The 26,068-nt window shown below is 41.8% G+C and overlaps 1 protein-coding gene across 1 annotated transcript in view; it reads left to right on the forward strand.

The window, feature by feature from the left end:
• Window positions 1-9,501: 9,501 nt before the first annotated feature.
• The window catches only part of ST18 (ST18 C2H2C-type zinc finger transcription factor), a gene marked incomplete at both ends in the record, with an annotated part of 90,657 nt that continues 74,090 nt past the window's right edge, over window positions 9,502-26,068 (forward strand). The window contains 2 exons of the mRNA XM_079901151.1: window positions 9,502-9,556; window positions 11,595-11,625. Of these exons, the coding sequence (XP_079757277.1) occupies window positions 9,502-9,556; window positions 11,595-11,625 (86 nt within the window). The remainder of the gene's footprint in view (window positions 9,557-11,594; window positions 11,626-26,068) is intronic.

Below are 26,068 nucleotides of genomic sequence, written 5' to 3' on the forward strand. Positions count from 1 at the left end.
GCTAAGAAGAGGAGAGTCATCTTTGACGGCATAAATATAAAGTGGCAGTAGGCTACCGTAAATTGTGTGCATCCGTTTCTCAATATATAATCTCTTGCTATGATAGGAGAGGCAACTCTAGAGCTCATTGACTAGAAACATCAAAATAAGGGGCTTAAATTTTCATTAGAAATTTAATGGCACAACATGGCAAATGGAAAGACAAAGAATTCGATTGTCTGTCCAGGCAGATTTATACGAAATTTGACTCTCACTAAAATTATCATGGGGATTAATATAAAAATAATGCTGGAAACTTAGAACTATAAAGGACTTGCCTTCCCATTAAAAGAAAAAATCAAGCAGGAATAATCCCCCTCTTTCAGCATGTCAACTAATGAACAATTGGTGAAGATCCCGGAGTTAGTGACTGAGAGGTTAAAAGTGTTAGAGGTTAGGAGACAGGACCTCGAGGGTCCGCAGTGCTGAGGTTAACATGCTGGCGTTCTCCTGTTTTCGTTTTATTTGGCAGGAAACTAAATCTGAGAGTGGTGTTTGGAGCTTGAATTAGCATCCCAAACTTCTGAGAAGAGCCTGCCATGCATTTTGCATCCCAACTGGTTCTATTGGTAAGCAGATTCCCAAAATAGTAGTTATATCACAGGGCTACCAGTGCTACGACATTTCATATTCAACTGACTTGCCTTTGCACCAGACTTTTCACTTTGAGTTTAGTTTGGAGGATTTTTTTTAAATATAGAGTTTTCTTTGAATCGTAAGTAGATCTATGGTTCTCTGCTTTAAGGACACAATTGACGGTTGCATCCTATCACTTTAGGTCACCCCACCGCCACCACCACCACCGCCAATAAAATATACTCTGATATACCCTTTTTAAAAAATAACACTGCAGATTCATTACATTATATTATAGGTTTAAAGAACCGTCTTTTTCCGAAGCAAGTACTTACCCCTGAAGCAGCTGTAAATTTAGGACTCCATCCACTATTATTGGCATGTGGCAGAGCAGACAAATGGAGGACTCTGTGATGACTCCATTTAATGAGGGAAGCCATGTCTTACTTAGAGCACACACTGAAGGACTGTGTAGCCCATTCCCAACACCTTGGGTGTCATATAGTTTTACCTTTTAAGATTGCTGTTTCATGAAGAGATGGGCTTCAATGGAAAAGTGTCCATCCTGGTAGGCGGGGGATAGAACTAACTCAGTTACAAGTTGGGGGAGCTTGGTCAAGATGCCAAGCCTTAGGTTAACTGTATTCCAACGTGTGTATCTCCTATGAAAATTTTAGGAAGTCCTTAAGTTTTACAACATGGTTTAAGGTCATCAAAGAGATTAAAGATGGCAATGAATAAAAATGGGTTTTTTTAAGGTATCTCTTTGATATAATAACAGGACACAAGCAGGGAATGGAGGGAACCGATTGCAGTGGAAGATTCCTTTTGGTATCCGCCAAGGGTGTGTTTCCAAAAGGCGGTGGGTGGAGTCACGAATGATGGACGCCTGGAACGGCGAGCGTCCGCGGGCCCCTCTTTCCCATCCGTATTTTGGTGCACTTGGACTTCCCAGCCCGTTTGTGTCAAATCATATTTCTAAACTTATACGTTGTCGGCGCCCTCTGTGCAGGGCTCCACGTGGATCTCAGCTGTGCTGCCTTAACTCTCATCCCCGGGGAGGGGAGAGACAGCAGATGGGGTTAGGGCAGAGGGCTGATGCATCTGACAGCAAACGGCCGGGTTGTTGAGTGGAAGCCGCGAGCGTCAGGAAGCTACTTTTCCCCTGAGAACCAACTAACCACTGAAGAAAGTTGAAAATGAGCCCTTTGAGAAGCGCTATTAAAAGTAGTAAAAAATTGCAATTGTGCAGATGATGTGCTGCTGTGTGCTTATTCGGATGCTAATGAGTTTGACATTAGGGAACTCAGAGGGTTTACAGCTACTCCCTTATGTGATTCAGTTCTTTATTGGCAATCTTTGAGAAAATAAATGGAAAATGTATTGCTAGTAAACACACAACACGATAGGGTGCAGGCAAAAAGCCGTTACTTTCAGGATCTAGAAAGAGCTCTGCCCACCGCTGCTTTCCGGGATCTTTTGTCTTAGGTTAGAGTGTGGCAAACAAAGGGGACAGGCAGGTGGACCGAGGGTGAAGGAGAAGAAGCCAAACACGTTTGTAGAGAAAGCTCTTTTTTTTTTTTTTTTAGTTGCAATCAAACAAACTAAGAACTCCCGAGTCCTGTGCTACTTTTCAATCCTTACATCCCGTGCGATAATCTGCTCTGTCTCTTGAGGGTTTTATCCCCATTACTCCCCAGGAACTCGAGTTGCTGAGGTGAGTTGAAGAAGCCTCTGCTTAATGTCCGGTCAAAGCTTTCAAGTAACACAGAAATCCATGGTTAAAAAGCTGGGCACACCAACCTACTGCAAAGGGTAAAACACGGACGAGAGAAATCTTCTGCCAGGAAGGTTGGTGACTTGGGTTCTAGTATGTCAGAACTGACGGTGAACCATTGTAAATGTGCCTTAATATAGATAGTATACGTATAGTGTTTGTACCAATTGCCACTCTCTTATCAGGCTGAGTGTATTACAGAGTTTCAGAGTATTCTCTCAAGGGCCAAGTGGACTGAAGACAGATTCTGTTCCGTCCCTGGGACCAAACAGAGGTGACACAGGCCTGTGAAAGCGAGGAAGCCACGTGCAAATTGTTTCCACAGGAAGCAGGTTAAAACATTGGCAAAAAGCGTTAGTAGCCTTTTAAGACAGCCTCATTCAACAGCGCCCTAAATACAGATGCCTTTGGAATCTTGTCTTTTGTGACTTCTTGAGTATAGCACGTGCCAGACCGTGTCTGAACTTTTTCTTCTGGTGGTTAAAAGTAAAAATGACAATAATGATACTGAGAGTCCCTATTATCCAATTTTCCTAGTAAATTGAAGGCCTAACATAAATTATATATATATATATATATATATATAGAGAGAGAGAGAGAGAGAGAGAGAGAGAGAGAGAGAGAGAGAGAGAGAGAGAGAGGGAAATTACCAGTTTTTGTTTGGTAAGAAAATTTTCTTACCAATTTTTGTTCGGTAAGAAAAACAAAAATTAATTTGGCTTACCGTAAAAAAGCTAAACATCGTTTTCCCATTGATATGTTAGTGTGAAGCTTTCATTCTGTTTGTAGCGTAGTCCACCGGAATTATAGGTGATTGTTGATTGTGCACTTCACTGTTCATTATTGCTCTTCTATTTATTTGTTCTGCCTTATATGCCTTCTCTTACTTTTTATCTTAATAGAATGAATTGCAGGATTTCTCACTAAAGCAGACAAAGGTATTCAGTCACTCTGAGAGAGGAAGGAAAACCAAGTTAGCGTACAAGTTACCTGGAGAAAGAGAGAGGTAAGGCAACGTTTTTATTAAAGAGTAGAATATATTGAAATAAAATGAGTCTGACCAAAGCATTTATATAAGGCTCGCCTCTACAACAGCACTTTATCTCTGCCCATTTGCTTTGACAGAAATTTACTCTTAACGCCCAATTTAGAATTATGATTTTTGTCAGAAGTACGGTCACTTTAATCCTTTAAAATATTAAACAGGTGACGTTCTCCGTACCTACAAACCCTTTAGCATGTTGATTGGTATGTGTTACTTGTTTAAACGTGTTTGCCCTTAGAGAAGGATTCAGCATTAAAATGTTGTAAAATTCCAATTTTAATTCAGTTGTATTTGAAATCAGTTTACTTGAGGATTAAGAGTAAATAAGTGAGATGTTTTTAAAGCATGTTTTTAAAAGCGCTGTAGCTGACATCTAGAGTTCACTCCTACGGACACTAAAAAGTAAGGAATTGGGTTGTCCTTGGGAGAAATTCTATTTAGAGTAACCTATCCCTGTAGGAAGGAGCTTGTTTTCTAACATTTTTCAACACATGCTTCTCAAAATATCAGCAAGAAAAAAAACAATTTAAGGCCCATTTAGGGTGTTCCTTACACTGAGCTATCTTTAAACAGGGAATATTAAAAAAATTTAAGTCTCCGAAAACACAAAGCTGGCGGCTGCCCCCTTAGATCACAAAGCTGTGACTCAGAGGCCGTGGTTCGGCGACTAATAGAAATCGCTGGCACACGCTGTCCACCTAAGGGAGTAATAGAACTATTTGCTGGAGTCGTTAGGCAAAAGGACACAGACGTATGGCGTTGGTTCATGGTCACGTGGCCAGCTGTGCAAAGTTAGAGGGTTAGTCTACACACAGGAGCTGCAGGAACTCAGAAATCAGAAGCAGGAATCAACACACCTCAGCCTCCTCCTAAAGCCACCCAAGCTCTCCCAGGCCCAAGGTTTCCTTCATTGCTGGGCATTTCCACTTGACTCTAGAAATTCCCCTTGAAAAGCATCTCCTCTGTTGCGGATGTGCATGCCCTTGGCCTTCGGGGAGAGCTCTTTCCAGACAGCTGTGCTTCGTCTGAGAGAGCGCTGAACCTGCTTTTCCATTAGGTGTGGTGTTTGCCAGGCTGGGGGGGATCAGGGGACATGAGACGGGTTACCGGTGTAAACGGTACCACCATTCAATTCTTCAGCTTTTTATGCAGAATCAACGGCAGTACAAATAGAGACGGACAGGACCAGAGAGCTGACATCAGGGATGCTGTGCCCTAAATAGAGGATTCAGAAAATTTTCATTGCATTTAGGATAAAGCATTCAGAAAAGTTCAGAAAATTATTAACGGGGCATCAAGGGTGATGTCAAAGCTCCTGGATTTATTCATTTAAATGTTTGTAAGTTTTACTTTCTGAGTTACTCTTCCTGAGGAATTAATAAATGTGTGAAAGGAGAGCCAGGAAAACAATAAAAGGGTAAGAACAGAGGAAAACATACTTGAACATTCAACCTTGGTATTCTTATCAATGAGTCAAGTATTCTTTTAGGCTCACAACTCATTTCCCCCATCTTTTTCTTGTATAACAGGGAAACATCTTTTGCTGCCGTTTTGGGCTGATCCAAAGCTATGTTTAAAACAAAATAATGCCAGAATCATCAAAAGAAAGGGCACTCGGTGTAGGGTTCTTTGTTCTTCAATCTGGCCAAGTTTCATCCCAAGGTACTGGCATCATTTAGCTGCTCCATTTTCTGGGTTTAGCCTTTTCCAACTTCCTGAGTTTCTCTTTGTCGTTTTTTAAAAGATGATTTTGTAAAGAAAGCATCCGCTGAGGATAAGGTGCTCCTCGTGGGGAGGACCCCTGGACCTCCTCTGGGCAGGCACAGAACTAACTTCCTCTCACCGTTGCCGTGAGTTTCCTGAGATTGAAGGGACAGCTCACAAGTCATGAGGCACAACAGACAAAACTGCTTTGTCAGTTCCCAGCTCTCAGGAGAGGAACACAATGAAATCTTGTTAAAAGTGGGACTTATTGCAAGTTGAATGTATGTGAAGGACTTCTCAAATTGAAAGTAGCTACCCGCATGAAATTATATGTCACTAAACAGTATGACAGTTAATTGTATAAGGATTTTGAGAAACTGTCCTCAAAACATTATGATCACCATGGCCTTTCTACTAATATTAAGAAACTCAAGACTGCTTATAAATATTGAGGACGTCACTGTCCAGGGTTCTGTTGAAAGGAGAAATAAAACGTAAGCATTACCGAGAGATTTGTTTTCCCCAAATCTTAAGAAGTGATTAAATATTTACTTGGAGGTTGTTTTTGTTGACAAATAATTTTGTTTGTTTAACCATTAGGTTAAAATAGGATTTTTGAGTGAAAAATAAAATCAAAGGGAACTAAATCTCCTCACATACCCATAATTTGCTTGCATGAATGAAAGCAAAATTGAGTTTATCAATTTGGTGTCCTGCTCCTTGAATCTCTCCCTTCCACAAATCAGCAGTTCCAGGGGTCCCTCTTCAGCCCAAAAGAAGGCACCAGATCTGTGCCTTGGAGCAATGCAGAAGGAAGATCTCCTGATCGCCCCTCAGGTAACTAACTAAGCACCAGGAGGAAAAGGTGGTCAAGTCCATGTCACTAGGGAATTACTGTGCACACCTGTATGTAGGTCTGTAAATATGTGACAATGGTAAATGAAGGCTTTCCAAATGCAACTAAGTAATGAACATTTATTTTATGGTCATTTTTCTTCTTTGTCGCCTATCTGCTTATCTCCATTGTTGGTGCTGGCGTATCCTTCCCCCAAGTTTTGTTTCTTTGCCTTCTTTATTTTATAAGTTTCTTTCCCTCTTGCCTCTTCTTGTATTAACTCCTCTCCCCAGAGAACTGGGGAAGAAAGTCTTAAAAATTTTTTTTCACGGCTTTATTATGAAATAGATAGCAAGCAGGAACACTTTTTTCCCTTTCTACATAAATATTATACATAACATATCCATAATTATAGGTTAAAAGAACTTTTCTTAGTTTCAGGAAAAATAAGAGTGGCAAAACTTGCCTTTGCTGTTTTATCTCGATTGAGTAGATTGTCAAAGCCAGGAGGAACCCGTGATAGGAATGTGAGAAAATGTCTTGTTCCCATCCATAAACAGTGGGATGGAGAGAAAGGTCCTAAGAAGTGAGGAGAAGGACAGCTTTTTAGAAAATCAAAGCTCTGTTTTGGGAAAAGAAATGATTCATTAAGTTTCACAAAATCAGTTGCAGGCTTGTCGATAGAATTTGCGACTTTGGTAGTAAAGATGGTCGAGTGTCCTTTTCCAATAGAAAAAAAACCCCATGTTCCCAACAGGAAGTAGAGTTTTCAAGATATAGGCCATGTTCGTTAGATCAATGTCCTGAATCGTACGTGCTCGTGGCCTCTTCTGTAACGTGGAGGGCTTGAAGGGGTGGCCGTCCCCCTGCCCCGCCGCACGCCCCCTGGGTCTCAGCACAAGCAGTGAGGTAGAACTTCTTTCCCCTTGAATGAACCATCACCGGAATGTGGTACCCACTGCATCTGAGGTTCGATTTTACAAAAATGAAGTCTTCCCATTGGCAATTTATTAAAGTCCATGAGAATAATCCATACAGAGAATATTGAGAGATTCCTGCTCCCACGTGTCAGGTGTTTGAGAACAAAGGCTTGTTTTTAAGCTGAGATCTACCGGAGAGCGAGCTTTCTCATGATTGTTGCCCCCCCAAGAAAAGCATGTATGCTCCAGGTGTCTGATGTTCTCATTTCCAAAGAGCTGCAAGACAGGACTAGACCCTGAACTTAGTAACAGCCTTCAGGTGTGAACAGGAGAGAGGAGGTGAAAGGGATGGATTGTATGTTGGGGCCTGATCCATCCCACACCTGCAGCCTGGCCCGCAAGTTAAAATGAACGCTGAGCTTCGTGGATGAGTTGCCAGTTCTTACAAGGCTTGTGTGGGATGTATGTGCTCCACCAGCAAGAGGCCAATAGCTCCACGAAATGCAAGCGTGAGGCTGGCACTCCAGGCCCCTTCAAGCAGAGGCCCATGAATATTTATGCCTCCCTTCCGATGACTTTAACGGGGAGGTGGCTGCACGGGCGGCGGCAGTCCGCTCAGGTCCTCGGACAGCTGAACTGTGAAATAGCACGAGTCTTGGAGCCGTTATGAAGAAGGTTACGTTTAAGCAGTTTTCTGACATTTCTGTATGCCTGCTGGCACTCTGCACACCGTGTTTCTGTAAAGAAACGCGTGGAGCTCAACCTTCACCTGTGTTTTGGGGTGGGGGAGTATGGGGACGTCCAGAGTGGTGGGGGGAGCTCTCAGAGCACCTGCACGCAGTGTAACTGCAGACCCGAGTTGAGATGATGCTCTCCCACGGGAGGAGCTCCCTCAGAAATAGGTGATGGTTTGCACCATTTTAACCCTCAAGCTACTGGTTTCTCCTAACCAAGTGACTCGTTTAGCGCACAGAAGGGGGTTTGCGTGAACTGAGCCACTGGATACGCAGCAGAGACCCTCACGGAGGAGGCGTTCACAGCGCAGTGCCCACCGTCTGTGTAAACCAAGCCACGTTAATCCCAGGCAGTGTCACATGTATCATAAGTCTGTGTGGTTTTAAAAGAAGGGAAATCTACAGGAGGAAAAAAAAATCTCCTCTGTTTTCCTGTTGTTTTCTCTTACCATGTAGTTTGAACATATTCGTTAACAATGGACCGTTTTACTTAGACTAAAGCAATGGCTGTTCAAAAAAGCAGTGGACACTTTTGTTGGCTAATTTGAAAAACAGTTCAGCGATTGGTGTGGTGTTTATTATGAAATGATGACAAAAGGGTGCTGGTGGTTTTAATAGTTTTAGCTTACAAGAGCTGTCATTAATTTTGTCTGTAGTGTTGCAGGTGAAAAAATGCACGATGGATAAATAGTCTATATTGGTTTAACTGAACATAATATATAGTGTGTTCTGGAGTTGTTTGTCTCAATAGACTATAGTAATCAAAAGTAATGAACCTATTATGTGCAGGACCTTGGAGAGCGTCGAATGGCAGTAAAAGTGTGGCACATAAAAGGTTTATTAAAGGAAATTAAAGTCCATCATTGCCACACCTGCTCCCCTATTATAAGTCTGTGGCAGGTCAGTGCTTTCCATCACAACTCAGCCTCGGAGAGCAGAGATGCGTCTCCCATTCTCATTGCAGTCACACCGCACCCCCGCCGGCGTCGGGATTTAAGGATGAGCCGTGGAGAGCGCCTTCGGCCTGCTTCTGATTTTCAACAAGCAGAACAACTTCTTTCTACTTAAGAATTCCTTCTGATAAAGTGCAAAAGTGAATTAAACTACGAGATGCTTAGAGGTTCCTAGTGGAATGGTTGGGTGTAGTCAGGTCAGACTCTATCTCGGTGTGGACAAAAACAAGTTCTTTATGTCTTGGCATCCCTTTGATAATTAGCTTCATTATATTTAGAATCATCAGTAATGCTGTTTTAGGGAATTTGACAGACACAACACTCAAATTTTACTTTCCTTATGGATTTGGACGATTATAACCCGCATTTATTCTGGAATTATGGGAGTAAATGCATGCCATTGTTGATCGTAAACATTTCCGGGGTATTTTACAATGAGGGCATTTCAGGGTTTTGTGTTCACGTTGGATTTTTACAGTGGGAATTATTTTTCCTAACTTAGAAAGAGGCATGTAGCAGAAAGTTTCTAGAAATGCAAAGGCATCTGGTTTAGTAAATTAATCTGAAACCTTTTGGTTTGGCATTTGAGGTTTCGTCTCTTTCACAATCACTGTTAATCAGACCATCCCTCTTTCTATCTTTGTCATGCCGGAAGTGTTTGAATCACTAGCAAACACTTGTGGGCAAGGACATCTGCCCCCTTGTCCCTTCCGTCTGGTTCCAGCATCTATAGAAGTGTTTCCAGAACTCATGGGGTGTGAGGCAGTCACAGCTCTCTCTCTTCAGAGTCAGATGCTGTTCAAGAGCATGAAAGGCTACTCTGCTTTTCGTAACGACCTTCAGAACTTCTAGTGACATGCGTTCGTGTTTTGACCAATGTCAAAGCGGTGACCTCAGGACTCTGTGCTTACGTTACAGATGGATGCAGAGGCTGAAGATAAAACGCTGCGTACCCGTGCGAAAGGAACCAAGGGTGAGTTAGCAAGCAGATTCCACGACACCGTGCTCACCACACCATGAAATGTGGGCGTTCCATGCTCAGTCCCTGACGTGTAGTCAGAAGAATTACAACTTCCTCAGGGCTTCCATTTTTAAACCAAGCCAGGACATTGGATCATAGCATTGAGAGACTAAATACTATGAACCAGGAGTAGAAGACTCAGAATAGTCCAAACGATGTAGGATGCTAATTTTTACAAAATACAATCATGAGTAGATTTAAACCTCGTGCGAAGTAGCATAATGGTCAGCAAGGGAAGAACACTTCACGGAGACCTCAAATCATTGACGTGACTTTAACGTCCAAGGGGAAAGACCGAACTGTTCGTTTATTGCCAAAGCAGGTTTTGATTTTTATGTTGTCCGGTTTCGTGGCTTCCAGTCTAAACTTAGTTCAAGTAAAATGACGACGTTTGCTTTTGGACTGTCCCTGCTGGGAATTTCCAGCAGCTCTGCGAAGTAACGTCTGAAAGGTTTAACTTGTCAGTTATCCCTCTCTTTCTGTAACCAACAGATGGTAATGTAATATTGAAATATAGACAGGCCCTTGATGATCCAAACATCTGGAAAACAGGATTGACTGGCAATAATACCCCTTAAGGAAAATAACTTTTATTATAATTAGCTATATTTGTGTGACCCTTCATTCTAAATGGAAGGTTCAGCCTGGCCTCTGGAAGGAAGCCGGGTAGCTGTTCCCCACCTGACCCTCTCGCGTTGGTCTTGCTGAGGAAAGGTTGGGTTCGACAGTGATCAGGCAGTCGTTTGTAAGCGTTCAGAGATGTACAGATGAAGATGTCTAACCAAATTCAGCGCTTTCATTAGCTTTGTTTATAATTCCTGTTTCAGTAAAGTCCAGAATCCCCCATTTTTTTTTAATTCCAGGATGATTTTTTTTTCAGTTAAAATACAACCCTCATTATCATCAGCCATGATAACCAAAATGCAGAATCACGCTGTACAAGATATGGGACTTTCCTCTACCCCAACTGAAGTTTTACAGTGTTCTGTTTTCCAGGTTTAGTTTAAGTTACTTTAAAAGTAATTACATCATATATCCTAGTATTTGGAATGCAGTTTTGGAAATATCACATTTTTGTGCAGCAGACTTCTCCATGGGATACATGTTTTTAAAACAAGGACAGTTTTATCATTATTTAGCATAGGCTCACGTCTGCCACAAACGTCAGCATTCTAGGAACTGTATTTGGATTATTGGAATCTCTTATTCTGACTTCTGAAAGCACAGAACTCTATCATACTTCTAAAATGTGAGTATTTTAAGTTGCCATTCTTTTTGGACTTTGAATCCTTTTGGCACATACATATACACCCTTAAATAGAGCCAAAATGTTCTTTGAGAACTGAGACAACTTTTTCTCGTGCAGCATGAGTCATCTTTAAAACCACCTGTTGTCTCTCTCAGTATGCTGCGTATCCTGGTGTAGGCAGGTATTCATAAACATGAACTTCTTTCGTTCCCATCATCTCAGAAAAATCAAAGCTCTTTTTTCTCTAAATATCTTACTTTTAATAGGATGTTGAAATTAACGTGACTAAAACTTCTCCTTCTACAGGAATGAAATTTATGGAACAGAATCTTAAGATATTTATTAATAAAACTTTGCCAGTTTTATTTAAATGCTTGTTTATGTCAATAAAAATGTAAACAGGATCCTTTTGAAATTTTTCCTAGAGACAGTAAAATTGATTTAAAAAATAGTTCAAGTCCTGTACTTCTTCAATGAATCTCTAAAGACAGGTATTTGGAAGTCCAATCCATGACTGTGAAGTCCCAGGGTCACCTGAGGCACTGTTCTGGGCCATGGTCACCTGTCCTCTTGTTTCCAAAGAACCAGAACCAGAAAAGGTGAATCGGCCCAGAGGGAAACTGAGTGGGGTCTGCACTAATCATACATTGGTCGTCATCTCTAGACGGTAAAAGGTTTCTGTCTTACAGTTTTCAAAATTATAAACTGATTTTCCTTTTCTTTCTTTCTTTTTGTCAATAGCACCAATGGATTCTCTAATCCAGGAGCTCAGGTAAGGGTTGCCCTACTTTACTTTTTTCTAAGATTGATCAACTTTAATTATTAGAATGTTTTGTACTTTTCAAGCCTGGATCCTCATTTTACTGTGAGGAATAAGCCAACAGGCCTATTTCACTTGGCCTCTGTCTCTATACCAAAGAAACCGAGAAAGGGAAAAACTACTGATTGTCGATCCGAAACAATTCAAGCTAATATTTTGATAACAAAACACAAAAGCGCTGTTCTGTAATGTGGGAAAATCTCCACTTCCTCCTTGGAGGGTGCGCTGCCTCTGTGCACACACCCGTGTGTGGTTTGTTTTCGTGCTGATGGAAGTAAGGAACTGAGCTCGTCCGAGAACATGAGTGAGGAATAACCCAAGTCCAGAATGCTCCATGTTTCTTTTTAATAATTAGATAATTCTTTTTTAGATTCCACATATAAGTGATATCATATGATATGTCTTTCTCTGCCGGGCTTACTTGACTCAGTGTGATCATCTCTAGGTCCATCCATGTGGCTGCAAATGGCATCATTTCATTCTTTTTTACGGCTGAGTAATATTCCATTGTATCTACGTACCACATCTTCTTTATCCATTCCTCTGTTGATGGACACTTAGGTTGCTTCCATGTCTTGACTGATACAAACAAACTTATTTACAAAACAGAAATAGAACCACAGACATAGAAAACTCATGGTTACCAAAAGGGAAGGGGGAGGAGGGATAAATTAGGAGTTTGGGATGAACAAATACACACTACTATGTATAAAATAGATCATCAACAAGGACCTACTGTTTAGCACAGGGAACTGTACTCAATATTTTGTAATAACTCTATAATGGAAAAGAATAAGAAAAGTATGTATATGGGGTGTGTGTGTGTGTGTGTGTGTGTGTGTGTGTGTGTGTGTGTGTGTATCTGAATTATTGTGCTGTATACCTGAAACTAACACAGCATTGTGAATCAACTATACTTCAATTTTTGAAAAAATTTAGATAATCCTATCAGATAATCACGTGAATTTTTGACAGTAGACATTTGAGGATAATGAGATGGTGGTGTTTGGGGGGGATCTGAGCACTTCCGCCTTAGATACTGTGCTGTGCGCCTCAGGCAATGCTCTGGAAATTCCACCTGACTAGGTTTTGCAGAATAAACTCCAAGTGGGTTTTCTTTCACAGAGTCTTTGCAAGGTATAGCTGTTGGGTTTTTTTAAGTGCATATTTAAAGAAACGCATGCTGCCAATACATTTTCTGTCCTGATGCTGTTTTGTAGTGAAATGCTGCAGGAGAAAGAGGAAACCCTTGTCTCCTCTCTAGGTTTGCAAGCCCAGAAAGTCCCAGACTCAGGGTCTAATCCACCTTTCTGGAAACAGCGATGGTCTGTGTGTTCCTCTGGGAAATGTGTGAAAACTGGAGCGTGTGTAACAGTGTCTGGATGTGTAACAGCGTCTGGCACACCTTGACATCTGCGGTGTATGCATTTATGATTTCCACGGTTGTTTTCCAGGCCACTGTGCTCTGTGATTTCCTCTGGAGGGCTAGCTTAGTACCTTCATTCTGCGAGTTTCGGTTCAGCAGCTTAGTGGAACTGGATCTGTCAGAATTGGGTGCAAGCTTTCAGGCTTGTGCTCTTCTCTGTGGAGATGTGTTTGTAGGAAATCCATGGCCCTGCATATGTTGTCGATTGTATCGTTGAAAATATTACATTTTAAACTACTTTTATGAGAGCAGAACACAGATACACCCACACATCGGGACAGGATTAAACGGCCGGAGTGTCTGGCTGCCTTATATTCTTGCTTTTTACGTCTGCCCTCGTTAACAATTCCTATTTGTTTGGAGACTTGATGTCCTTGTAGAATGACGGAGAGAAGTTGAAAATGCTCACGGCTCCAGGAGCCTGCCATGTGTGCCTCCCAGAGTGGGTTCCTCGGGCATCCCACAGCTGAAGAATTGTGTTTCCAGTTGGAGTCTTTTTAGGGAATCAAACTATTCAGAGGCGGGAAGAGTCCTTTAGAGTAATGTGTCTTGAAGAATAACTTGAAAAGAAAAAGAGAAATTTGAAGGAATGAATACTTTGTGTGCTTTGGATTAAGGAGAAAATATAATTCATAGAGAAAGAGAAGACATTAGCAGAGAGAAGCAACTTTGAGAGGAAAAATGTTTAATATGACCCTCCTGGAGAAATAGAAGTTACTGTTTAAGCACTTTATTAGCATCAGTAATTACAATAAAACTAATATTTATTGAGAGCCAGAAGTCCTGAGGGTCCTGGAGCAATCTGTCTCATCAATCCTCCAAGAACCTTAGAAGGTAGAAACTATGATACTTCCAATTCTCAGATGAAGAAAGTGAAAATAAACAGCTTACATAAATAGCCTAAGATTAAACAACTAGTAAGGAATCCAGACTTCTGACTCGAGCCAGCTTCTCGCTCACCGGGCTGAGCTTTCTGTCATGCAGTTAATACTAATTGTCTAGAATATAAATCAAAACCACGGTCCATTGTTGATGTCCTCAGAACCTGGATTCTTAAAAGTCTGCAATTTAACCCTTATGGTTTATTTTTCAAAGCCTAGTTTTCTGAAATTCAAAAAAAAAAAATACATTTTAATTAAAAATAGCATTTCCTAGTCTCCTAATTCTCTAAAAGAACTTTTTGTCAGATATTTAACTTTACCTAATTTGTCATTAGACCAATTCAGAAAGCTGGTGATAATTGCTGGAAAATCATAAACAAAATGAACTCACCTATTTTTCTTTACTAACAGCGAGTTTATAAAAATTACTGATTATTGCTAATTTGATAATTACTTATTTTCAACAGCCGGATCATGCTTAGGCTAAACAGGTCTCGAGTTGTTTCTTAAATGGTTTAAGTTGACCCAGATATGGACCCTAAATGCCATTCTACATAAATCTTGGGAAAAAATTCTGATTCATATGCAAGGTTTATTTTTAGCGTGTTTTTAATTCTGTCCAACTTCATCCATTTGCTACAACTGTTCCTCCAGTTGATTCTGCAGCTTTGTTGTGGTCCAGAACCCAGCATTTTTGTGCACCTGAATTCTGAGTATCTCAGGAAATGTGGCATATTTTCCTCAGTGTAAAAGTTATGGGTCTTTTGTGGAGAACATTGGCAACTTTATTTAGTTCTTCTTTTTAGAATGCATTGGCCGTGTTATTGCTTCCAGAGCTACTACCTATAAAAATACTAATACAAATGAAGCTAATTTAAATATACTGCGTATTGTTCCTGACACTAATAAAAATTGATACTGACATTCTCATCTTCTTACGATACTCTGTCTTCACCATTAAAAAAGCAATTTATAACCCCAGACCCACCGTTAATCACGTGCCGTATTAGCATTTCCAGCCTTTTCTCCAGCACAATTCAGGTTACAGGTGGTGCTGAGAAGGCTCTCGTGAGCCCGTCTAAATCATGACCATTGGATTTTCTCTGCTCTTTTCTTTTATTACTATTCTCTTTAATCTGATCTGCCTGCAGTTGCATCTGCTAATATTGGTAATTGTGTCCTGCGTTGGCAAAGTGTTTTACGCCAGTCCCGGCCCCTCTCCTCTAATGAGGAAAATATATTCCAGCCTCTGAAATGGCTTTCCTATGTGACTCCTTAGAGGCACAAGTGAATTCAAGGCTCTCAATTATATTAGAGACACATCCCACTGTCCTTTCATGGTCTTCTTGCTGCCTCCCAGTTGGCTTAAGTTTTGTAATAAAATTTTAATTTAGTTTTCTCTTTTTATTTTGTTTTACGTAATTTGTTCCTTCATTCAAAACCTTAGCATTTGGTATTTTCTTGTAAGTTTTAAAATACTAAACATTTTATGAGTTCTATAATCGGTAAGCTATAGATTTAATAACAATATTTAATTGACGTGAGAATATTTTGCGACTTACAGATTTAGATGGCTTTCTCTTCTTTCTTCTATGTTATTTCATGCACTAAAGTCTTTATGTCAGTTAAATATTTAATACTTAGTAGTTTTCTTTCCAATTTTTCTTTTTTTCTTGAGACTAAAGTTTCCTTTAATGGTCATGATTTTCTTGGAACTACTTGTTGCACAGAATTTCTGGAGAGGACGTTCAACGGAAGGAAGTACAATGAACAGAAACTGATTTCTAAAGTTAAATGTCATAAATCTATTATCCAGGTTAAAGGAAATACGTTGTTTTAATCACAAGGTTGGAGAAAAGAAGGAAGAAACCCTCTTCTTTCCTTTATTGCCGTGATTTCCAAATGCATGGCGCAGTGCATGTTTGGGATATTTAATAACATATCATCTCTATTACGTTCCCGTTAGCCAGGTGTCTCTCTAAACGTGGCCAAACCTATAACTTAGAATCCAAGGAACTGACACCTGAAAGAAAACCCATTTTCCTAAAACCCCTTTGAGGGGAAGTGAGACTGATAACCAAAGAAGGTGAAGATAAGGACTTAACTTGGAAGAGAAGTCTCCAGCGAGGGGGTGCCAGAGGCATCACAGTCCGTCACCCCCCGTCATCCGCCTCTGTGTAAAGGGCAGGGGGCTGGGGTCCAACCTGCAACTCGGGGGCATGAGTAATCCTTCTAGAAATTACTGTACTTACCGGGGTATAAAGTGTCTTAAGATATCTTAGGGAGGCTTTCAACAAGAATAAAAATCTGAAAAGAGTTCGTTGTTTAACAAGAAAATTCCCTTAACTGTGTGCCGGCAGTACTTATGGGCCTGCATTTAGCACTGAGCCTGCCATGAGCGGCCTTCAGTAGGCGTCTGTTGAGTGAGGTGGGCAAATAGTGCGCAGGTTCTGATTAGATCCCTACAACCAGCCCTTAGGACAAGTGACTGGGGCAAGTGACACGGTCCACAGTTAACTCACAAGCCGGGTTCAGGGAGGTTACGTGCTTTATACACGCCAGGTCTTTGACTAATAAGAGACTGGACCAGAGGCAGAACTTAGGGCCCATCTGTGGTCCAGGGTGCACCCCACGCCTCCCCAGACCCACTGCAGCCACTGTATTGTCCTCTGTTACTGCAGACCCTAGCATTCCTTTCTTTCCCCGATAGACTTTACTTTTTAGAGTGGTTTTCGGTTCACAGCAAAACTGAGCAGAACAGACAGAACTTCCCACAGATGCCCGGGCTCCCCCACCATCAGTTTCCCCACTAGGTGGTATGTTCGTTACAACTGATGAACCTGCACTGACACACTGGGATCCTATCTTATCATCCGAGTTCTGGGGGAAATATTTACTTAAACTTCATCAATAAATTAATAAATCAAGGTGGAATATATCAGACCTACAAACTAACCCCAGCACATTTTCTTTCTTTTTTTTTTTTTTAACGTCTTCATTGGAGTATAATTGCTCTACAATGGTGTGTTAGTTTCTGCTGTATAACAAAGTGAATCAGCTATACACATACATATGTCCCCACATCCCCTCCCTCTTGCGTCTCCCTCCCACCCTCCCTATCCCACCCCTCTAGGTGGTCACAAGGCACCGAGCTGATCTCCCTGCCAGCACATTTTCTTGATTCACGGCACTGCCGATTATAAAGAGGCCGCTGTCCTTTCCTTCTGGACTTTTTATTCCATGAATTAATTATGTGATTTTAAGTCTGTTAAAATACCTGGATTTGATACAAATCTCTGTTCGTTCTAGTTGTTTTTCCTTTCCAAGTGCTACCTCCCAGGTGATGAGCTATCATGGGCCTTACCCTTCGGAGACTGATTTTACAGAGTGTGAGGCGTGTGTCCTTTCTGCCGTCCACGTGAGGTCAAGGACGGGCATTTAGAACTGGGCCGGCAGTGGGCTCCTGTCGCTTCACAGTTGAGCTTAGAGACTGAATAGCTATGTGTTTTCCAGTTTGCATATATAAAATGATGATTGCATGGGGCAGGCTGCGCCCCATCTTAACTGTATATGTTTTATTTTACATCATAATGCCCGCATGATGACGTGAAACACCATGGGGCTTATACGTAAATATTCAGTGAAGTTTCTCAGAAAAAAATAAGAACAAGGAAATGCGCTTTCTTTTCTTTACCTTTTCTTTCCATGTTCCAACGTTATCACAAGGATATCGGTGGCCTGTGTCAGCCAACGGTTCTAGGAATCTAAGGCGCAAACATCTCCAGAAATTAGACCTTTTCTAACACCGTGACACGTGGCACCCCTGCAGGCCACACGCGAAGGTTCACTTCACCGTGGTTGTCAGATTTGCACAGCTCGCCCACAGAGATAATATTTTTATCCATTTAGCTCTTCTTTTCTTGTAACACAAACGAGGAGGAAGAATATCTCCATCTATATTTGTTGCTTCAGCACTTCTTCTGCCCCAGTGTAGGACCACGTACTGCAGTGGAGACAAAATTAGCGCATGGATGTAATAAACCAGGGAAGTATGTGATAACACTGTGGGTGACACTGCAGCGGGAGAGGTCCCCTCCCACTCGGAGATCACGTGTCACCGGGAGCCACCCCGGCTGCTCCGAGCACCCCCTGGGTGCTTATTAGCAACGCAGGCTCCCAGGCCCACCCCAGACGGAGTGAACCTGCATTCTAGCGAGATCTCTGAGCTGTTATCCTGCGTATTAAAGTTCCAGAGGCACCCACAAGCTTAGACTTCACTCCGTACTTGGAAAAGCTCTTCTCTCCATTGTGAATTTTCATGGCGTGGGTTGGCAGGGAAAGACAAGTGTCTGGGATTCTTTGGAATTTTCTTGGTCTGTGAATTCTTGGGTTAATGTTAATGACTGTTTGCATTTCTACTTGATGGAGAGAAGCAGAACACTGAACAAACAAAATGTTGACAGTAGTGTAGCAAAAAGCACAAGCCTTGGTCTTTTGAGAGTCTTTGTTTTAACCTCTTGGACGTGTTTGAAATCACCCAAATCTTCCTTAAATATTTTCCACAGATCATTAGAAAGAGAATTCGTGTAAGGATGCGTTGAAACCCCACTTTATATGCCTCTACAGTCATCTAGAGTGTGTTCTCAGGCGATGTCATTATTATGTTTCAAACAAAGTCCACACTCTCCATCGGCTTCCATAGGTCACGTGACTGCCTTGTCACCTTGATGTGCTGATAACCAACGTGCTGAGGTTCCTTTCAGCCCACCCAGGCACGTCACAGGTTAGGATGTGGTCTTGATCTTCTCACCCTGACGTGCTCTGGAGCATCTCTAGCGCAACGTGAAAGTATTGAATTCCATCTCTTGCTTCTCCTTCATCTTCCATGAAGGAACGATTAAGTTGAATCGCCAGGCAGAGCTCTTCATTTCTGCTCTTATCTCTTAGGTAAGTTATACCCACTCGAAGTCCCGTTTCAATTGCCGTGTATGTTTGCAAACATAAGATTTCTGAGAACTGTCGTGTTTTTCCTGCTTGAAGTGTGAACTGAGATAAATGTGTCCCACAATGTTGATACATCAACTTCCTACAACCAAAGCGTGTGTGTGCTTTAGTTTTCAGTGTTTCCTCTCCATGGGTGACTTCTCGTAACTCTAACACAAACTTGGACTTTGACGGGTGCGTGTGGTGGCGAGAACATGGGTGAACAGCAGCCCTGGGTTCTGGGGGTCCGGTCAGACCAGCTGTGGGACCTTGGAGACATGTTCAGATGTCACGTCTTTGCCGCCTTCTTGACTAAGGAAACTGTTCCGTACGGCGCTTTCAGTCTTGGCCTCTGGGTTCACCTAACTGCTCCCCCCATCTCCAAGCAGAGCTAAATTGACCTCTGGCTTTATTCAGACATATCTTCTGATTCGTCTTTGCCACTGAAGCTCTCCTTTGCTACATTTTCACTTGTTCCTTTTCCACTTGTGTGATCCTTCTCCTTATTTATTTTATCCTCCTTGAAGGAGAAAGTCCTTTTTTCGAATCACCTCCACTTCCAAATATTCTTCCAATCTCATCACCAGACTGTTTTCTGCAGGAATTCCCAAGCCTAAAGCTACTTCTTATTTTATTTTATTATTTTACTATTTTATTTTATTTTATATAATGCTCTTTCCATCTCAACTCTGTTACAGTCTATTCCTGGCAAAATTCTTCCCTTCATCTAATCCCCTATGGGATTTGTACTCATTTTTTAAGGCTAATGACTAATGTCATCTCTGCAATGAGCTGTCCCCATGACCTCCCAGGCTGACTAATACTTTTTTCCATTGTGTCCCCAAAGCATTTCTTTTCTTGTCTGTTTTAAAGCACTTATTACTTTGAATTGTAGCTATTTTATTACTCATCCATTCATCTGTCCACCCATCCAGAAGAAAGCAGATTCCCTGCCTTCAATTTTAGAATTTGGTTGGGGAGACATCAAAAAAAAGAATAAACTATTTAAAAAACTTTAATTAACCATATAGAATCCTTTCTGATACACCTTAAACTTTTTAAAGACAAGAAATCTATTTTATTCACCGTTGTATCCCTAGTACGTGATGTTACTTGAGATATCTTATTTTACATTGTCTACCAATATTTGTTTTGAGAATAATATAGTTAGTAACTCACTGCCAAGGAACTTCTATTTAACATATTGATTCTCTTTATCTTTTCATAATGCCTGTAACCTCTTTCCTTCCAGTTCTTAGATTCTTCCCCTACGTCTGTCCCTTTAAAGTCTAGACTGTTTAGTCAACAAAGCTTCTACCGGCCCCTTGACTACAAACCATGCTACTCTTGCTATAATAATCATTTCTAATTTATTTTTCTACCATCAATACGTGTCTTCCTCTACAACATAAAAATGAGGTCCTCTTAATTCTGTTAACTTCTCCCTTAGTTTCACTTGGTCATTTTCAGTCCAGAAAAGAAATCACAACTAGAACAGAAGTGCCTACTGCCCATTTCTGAGTTGCTTGTAGGAAGGAATCAGCCAGTGAGTCTGTGGACAGGAGACCCTGAGGCCACAGGTCAGCAGGTGAAGCCGCCGCTGCTGGACGTGTGAACACTTGGGAGAAACTGGGGGCCAGGACATCTGATCCTTAAAAGTCCTCACCGTGGTCCCTACCTGAGGTCAGGGGCGCATCCCCACCTGTGGGATCTTCTCGTGAGGTGAGGATGTTGTCCAGGGCTGGGGCAATAAAACTTGTAGGGAAATGACGGCACACGTCCGGGGGTGCCGCGGAGTAGACTCTGCTCTCCCCGGTGCCCCGTGAGAGCTGAGGGAGTTCAGACCCCTCTGCCCTCGAAGGGTCTGTGGAAATTGCTCCAGAGCCTCTGAGGGCCCATGTCCTTGGAGGTGGAGGCCGACACAGAGCCTGCCGTCTGTCGTGGGATCAGGGGGCTCCGCGTTTATTGTACGGGAGGCTTATTGTACAAGAGCACAGTGACATGAGCAGTGAATTCCGGCCAGGTTTTGACCTGCATTGGGAGGGTGAGAACGTGTCCGCCCAGGGAACTCCTACGGGCAGGAAGCAGGCACTCGGTTAAACCAGATTTAACCAAGGCAGACTCTTCCAGCGGCCTGGTTCTGGGCCAGCCGGGGGTTTGGGTGGCAGGGAGTCAAGGGGGAGGGACAGATGAGAACAGAGGGGGTCCCTTGAGTGTAGATGAAGGCCAGTTCCCTCCAGGACTTCAAACCCACTTCCTCAACAAGATGGCCCCATGTTTTTTTAAAAGCAATGAAAAATCATGTACCAATAGAAAGCCTGGACTCTGAGATCCCAGTGTCTTCCCTTTTGTGCCTCAGTGAATTAAGCTTTGATGTCCAGTTTATTTCTACACCTAAAACAGATGCAGGACAGTTTCTTGACAACACTGTAGACCAAGCCTGCACACAGGTTTCTAACTTCGTGATTCCTACTAACCGTGGAAACATTTCGAAAACAATGACTCACAGGATAGCTCCCAGCCAGCATGGGTGTGGAGCGGTAACACGGGGTCCCGAGCACTTCTGGGCCCAGAAGCACTGCTGTGTCTCAGGGGCCTCTGTCCACGTCGTCTCGAGGAGTGAACTCTGGCTCGGAAGCGGGTTCCTATCGCTTCGGTGTTCTCAGGGAAGCAATCGTACAGTATTCTGAATGAGAATATGAATTTTTAAAAAAGTTACATGATGGAATAGTAAACTACAAGGCAGGCACGGGCAAAGTAGTCACTCCGCCCTGCGCCCACCAGTGAATGGGAGTAAGGGCGTCCCGTGAGTGGTCCAGGAGGACGGCCGCCTGCCGGGTCCGGGGGTGGCGGAACCATGTTGGGGCCGAGCCTGCCTGACTTGGTGGGGCCTGGGGATAGAGGTGGGCCAGGAGGGGGCGTCCTCAGGAGCTCTGATGGGAAGGATGGCACGGATACGCTTACGGGGTGACTTACGGGAAGTGACGTGTGGATTTGCAGGTTTAATGTAGAAGCCTGAGAGCATCTAGATCAGGAATAGCCCTTAAAAGCGAGTTATTTCTGATTCAGTTGGATACTTGGCTCCACAACACGGCACAGATTTGTGTGTGTACATATATATATATATATACTTACACATACACATGTGTAGCCAGATGACACACGCATTTATATACACGTCATTGTAATAATATACAAAGGAGGTGATCCCTACTAATTCAGCACTCGCTTGACTATTTTAACAGTTGATCCCCCTTTTAAATATTTCTCCGGCATGACAGCAAGTTCTGTGAAATGGTTCATAATGTGTCTTGGTGAAGTCGAGAAGGATGAATGGAAGCCGTCCAAATATCAGACCGAAGACCTTGTGTAGATCTGTAGGTTTCTGGTTTTTTTAGTTCAGGGAACTGAGATTTATGGACCAAGTATCTGCATTCATGTAAATGTCAGGAAATAAAATCGGCATTTATGACAGTAGTCATAAAAGAGCCACATGGTCTTAAAGAGTCTTTTGTCATCGTCATGTTAAAAGCCAAAACGTCGCCGTCTTAGTTGATGGAGCTGTGTCTGTGTGTCTGTGTGTGTGCCTGGTCTGTTCTGTTTTCCCTCGGTGGGTGTACCTCTCCCTCATGTTGGTTGCTCTCAGTGTCTATTTCTGCTGGTCTTTCTTTGACACTGTGCCCATGGCACACGAGGACACACACACACACACACACACACACACACACACACACACACACACACTTAGTTTCCGCCCCTCCTCCCAGCCTCCCTGCCTCTGTTCACTGATTCTTCCGCCTAACACTCTCTCCCTCTCTCTCACTTTCCTTCTTTTCATATTATCTTTCCTTCTTCTGCAAATTTCTACTCTAAATATTTCTACTAGACCCCATGCACACACACTCAAAACTGAGAAAACCATTCTTTTGAACACTGAGAAATATCTATAGTAGAAACCACAACAGGAATGGCCAGAGAAAGAAATTAATGAATAATGAAAAAGGTCAACATTGATGAACTGTGTTCTAGGTGACAGAAATAATGTGGCTCTCCTTCTTACTACAAAAATAATCAAATGTAAAGACTACCTGACAAAAGTATTTATACATAAATTTCATCTAAAGAAGTGGATTCGTTATATTTTAAAGAGAATGAAGGTACTATGTTGGTTTCTAATATGCAAAATATGGTTATAATTATCTATCGCATGTGAAACCATGTTATTCTTACATCAAATTTTTAAGCATATGAAGCCTTACTCTGTGTCATTCTCAACAACCCTTCAGAGCCTGCTCCTTAGAAAGAGTTCACATCTGCACATCTTGGGAAAAAGAAAAAATAAGTACATGTTCACGGTAGAGAACAGAGGACACCTGTACTTTACTCATTACGGTGCTAAATAGCTGGTACTTTATGCTTCCTGGTCTTCATTTAAAGCTACCCAATGTACTCGGTTTTATTTCTGTGGCCCTGATGCGAGTGTTTCTGGGAGTGAATGACCCACGATAAAAAAGAAGCTGCAAACCCCATCCCTAGTCCGTGATTTTTACTTTGTGAATAAATGAGATCGTGTTCATTTCCTAAGGATGTGTCTGTGCCACAGACGTAAACAGGACCTTGGTATCTGATAGCTTTGGACCTGGTGCATAGTAGTGTCCTTTATGAGTAGCCCACCATAAACCTTTTTCCGCCTGAGTTGCCTGGCTGATTCACAGGATCCTGAGTTTATTCACATGATCGTGAATGAAATATCAATTACCTTTATTACTTTGGTTCAAGAGTAACTTTTGGAGCAGACTTTTTCTGTGTGACTTTTACAGTCACTGTCACGTACTCTGTCTGATGTTGCCAATCAAAGATGAGGGTTGAGGGCTTCCCTGGTGGCGCAGTGGTTGAGAGTCTGCCTGCCGATGCAGGGGACACGGGTTCGTGCCCCGGTCCGGGAGGATCCCACATGCCGCAGAGCGGCTGGGCCCGTGAGCCATGGCCGCTGAGCCTGTGCGTCCGGAGCCTGTGCTCCGCAACGGGAGAGGCCACGACAGTGAGAGGCCCGCGTACCGCAAAAAAAAAAAAAAAAAGATGAGGGTTGAAATGGCCCTTCTGAACTGAAATTGTTGCCTGTGACTGGATCCTGGTCCAGTGTTCTAGTCAACAACCTCTGTAAAAACTTAACCTTCTCGTTCTGATTACCAAATAATCAGATTATTCAAATTCACTTTGAATTCCAAGTTTTATGATGAAGTTAAGTGTGTCTTCTTTCCTTGGAAGTGTGCGTGGAAGGTTTCTGGTCCTCGTCCAACTGTAGAGAGTGCTCGCACGGTGCCTACATGATTGTAACCAATGCCCTGTGACCTCCAGGAAGGCCCTGAGTTACACACACGCACGTGCATAAAGTACAAATCAGTGTCGTAAGGTATAAGGCCAGGGAGGATACATGTGGAACATCAGTCTCCTGCACGTCTCCAAACAAGATGAGGTGGGATGCTGATGAAATGGCAGCGTGAGCAAAGCATCTCATTCACGGAGGGGACGTGGAAATAGCGTGAAGATACTGGCATTTAAGATTTCTCTTTCTTTCAAGTTTGGGACTTACAACCCTTTCCCCAGGGACGAGCTGAGCTGGTTCCTCCACAGCAAGCGGGGGCGGGGCAGGGAACCTGGCAGCCGGCAGCCTGTCCATCCAGCCTAGGGAGCAAGGGCACCCCCAGCCCCTGCTGACAGCACCCAAGCCTCTTGCTTTTTTTTTTTAATCGAAGTAGAGTTAGTTTACAATGTCACTTGAGTTTTAGGTGTACAGCAAAGTGATTCCGTTATACACATATGGTTTTTTTCAAATTCTTTTCCCTTATAGGTTATTACAAAATATTGAGTATATTTCCCTGCGCTATACAGTAGGTCCTTCTTGGTCCTTTTTTTAATTTAACCATTTTTGCAAGCATATTGTGCTAATAGAATTTCTGCTGGTAGCGCAATTGCTACCTAAAATTATGTAAAATACTGTGCCAGGGAAATTAGACGGGATTGCTTGAATTTCTTCTAAAACTAGGTATTTGTGAATACGCACAAAAATGAATGTATATGGTCTTATCATATACTAACATGTTACACAAAGGTAAAGCACAGTATTTTTATCCTCATTATCATGGAATTTCACCACTCTCATTATTTTATTTTATCTTAATTTTTGGATAGGAATACAAACTTTAAGAAAAAAAAAATTCAGATTATTGCCTAATTCATTAAAGTGAAAAGAGTAACTTTGAACTCAGTTCTACAAATGCATTTAACTTAAATTGTCAAGATGCTATTATTACTCAACCGCATTTAATTTTTTTAGCAGATGCAATCTATAGTAAAATACTTATCAGAGCAACTAAGATGATGCAATAATCATTTAGAGTTTTTTTTTAAAGTAAGTCCATTTTAGTTATCTTCTCCTCAAATACGATTTTTTGTTAAGGCAAACATTCATGAACTCTGTGAATTTCATTTTTATATTTCTTCATGATCAAAATAAGATCATTGTTTAATTTTTCATAATACTTTTAGTTTTATAGTGCTATTTGACAAAGTTAATATAAAACCATATATATCTTATTGTTTTATATACTTTAGAACATATATTTGAAGTATTACTCAATAAATTAAAAAAAACAAACAGTGTGGCTTTAATGAAGCCAAATTTGCTAGCAAACAACAACAAATCTCCTTTTGTGTTTAAATTCTTTGTGAATTCTTTGGGTATCCTGATTCTAACATCCACATAATAACCACCTCTTACTGTCTTTACTTTCTAATTTTATCTTAATAGATCCAACTTCTCTTCTTTCGGGGAAATCCCTATGACCTATCATGTTATGTTTCTGAAGAGACCAATGAGCTATTTATGTATTGCATGGCTAAGCTGTGGCTGTACGTTAGTGAATCAATCAGTCAATCTATAGGCAATTACAAGGAACTTGGCAATTCCACATTATTTCACTGAGATGCATCCTTTTCCTTTGGGTATAAATTGGAGGACATTTATATCTTGTTAGACTGTATTCCAAATTTTGGTGTATTCATTTGTGTTTTAGTTGATGATTAAATACTGTTTCTTTTAAAA

The sequence above is a fragment of the Stenella coeruleoalba genome, assembly GCF_951394435.1.
Source record: "Stenella coeruleoalba genome assembly, chromosome: 17".
NCBI classification, from domain to species: Eukaryota; Metazoa; Chordata; class Mammalia; order Artiodactyla; family Delphinidae; genus Stenella; species Stenella coeruleoalba.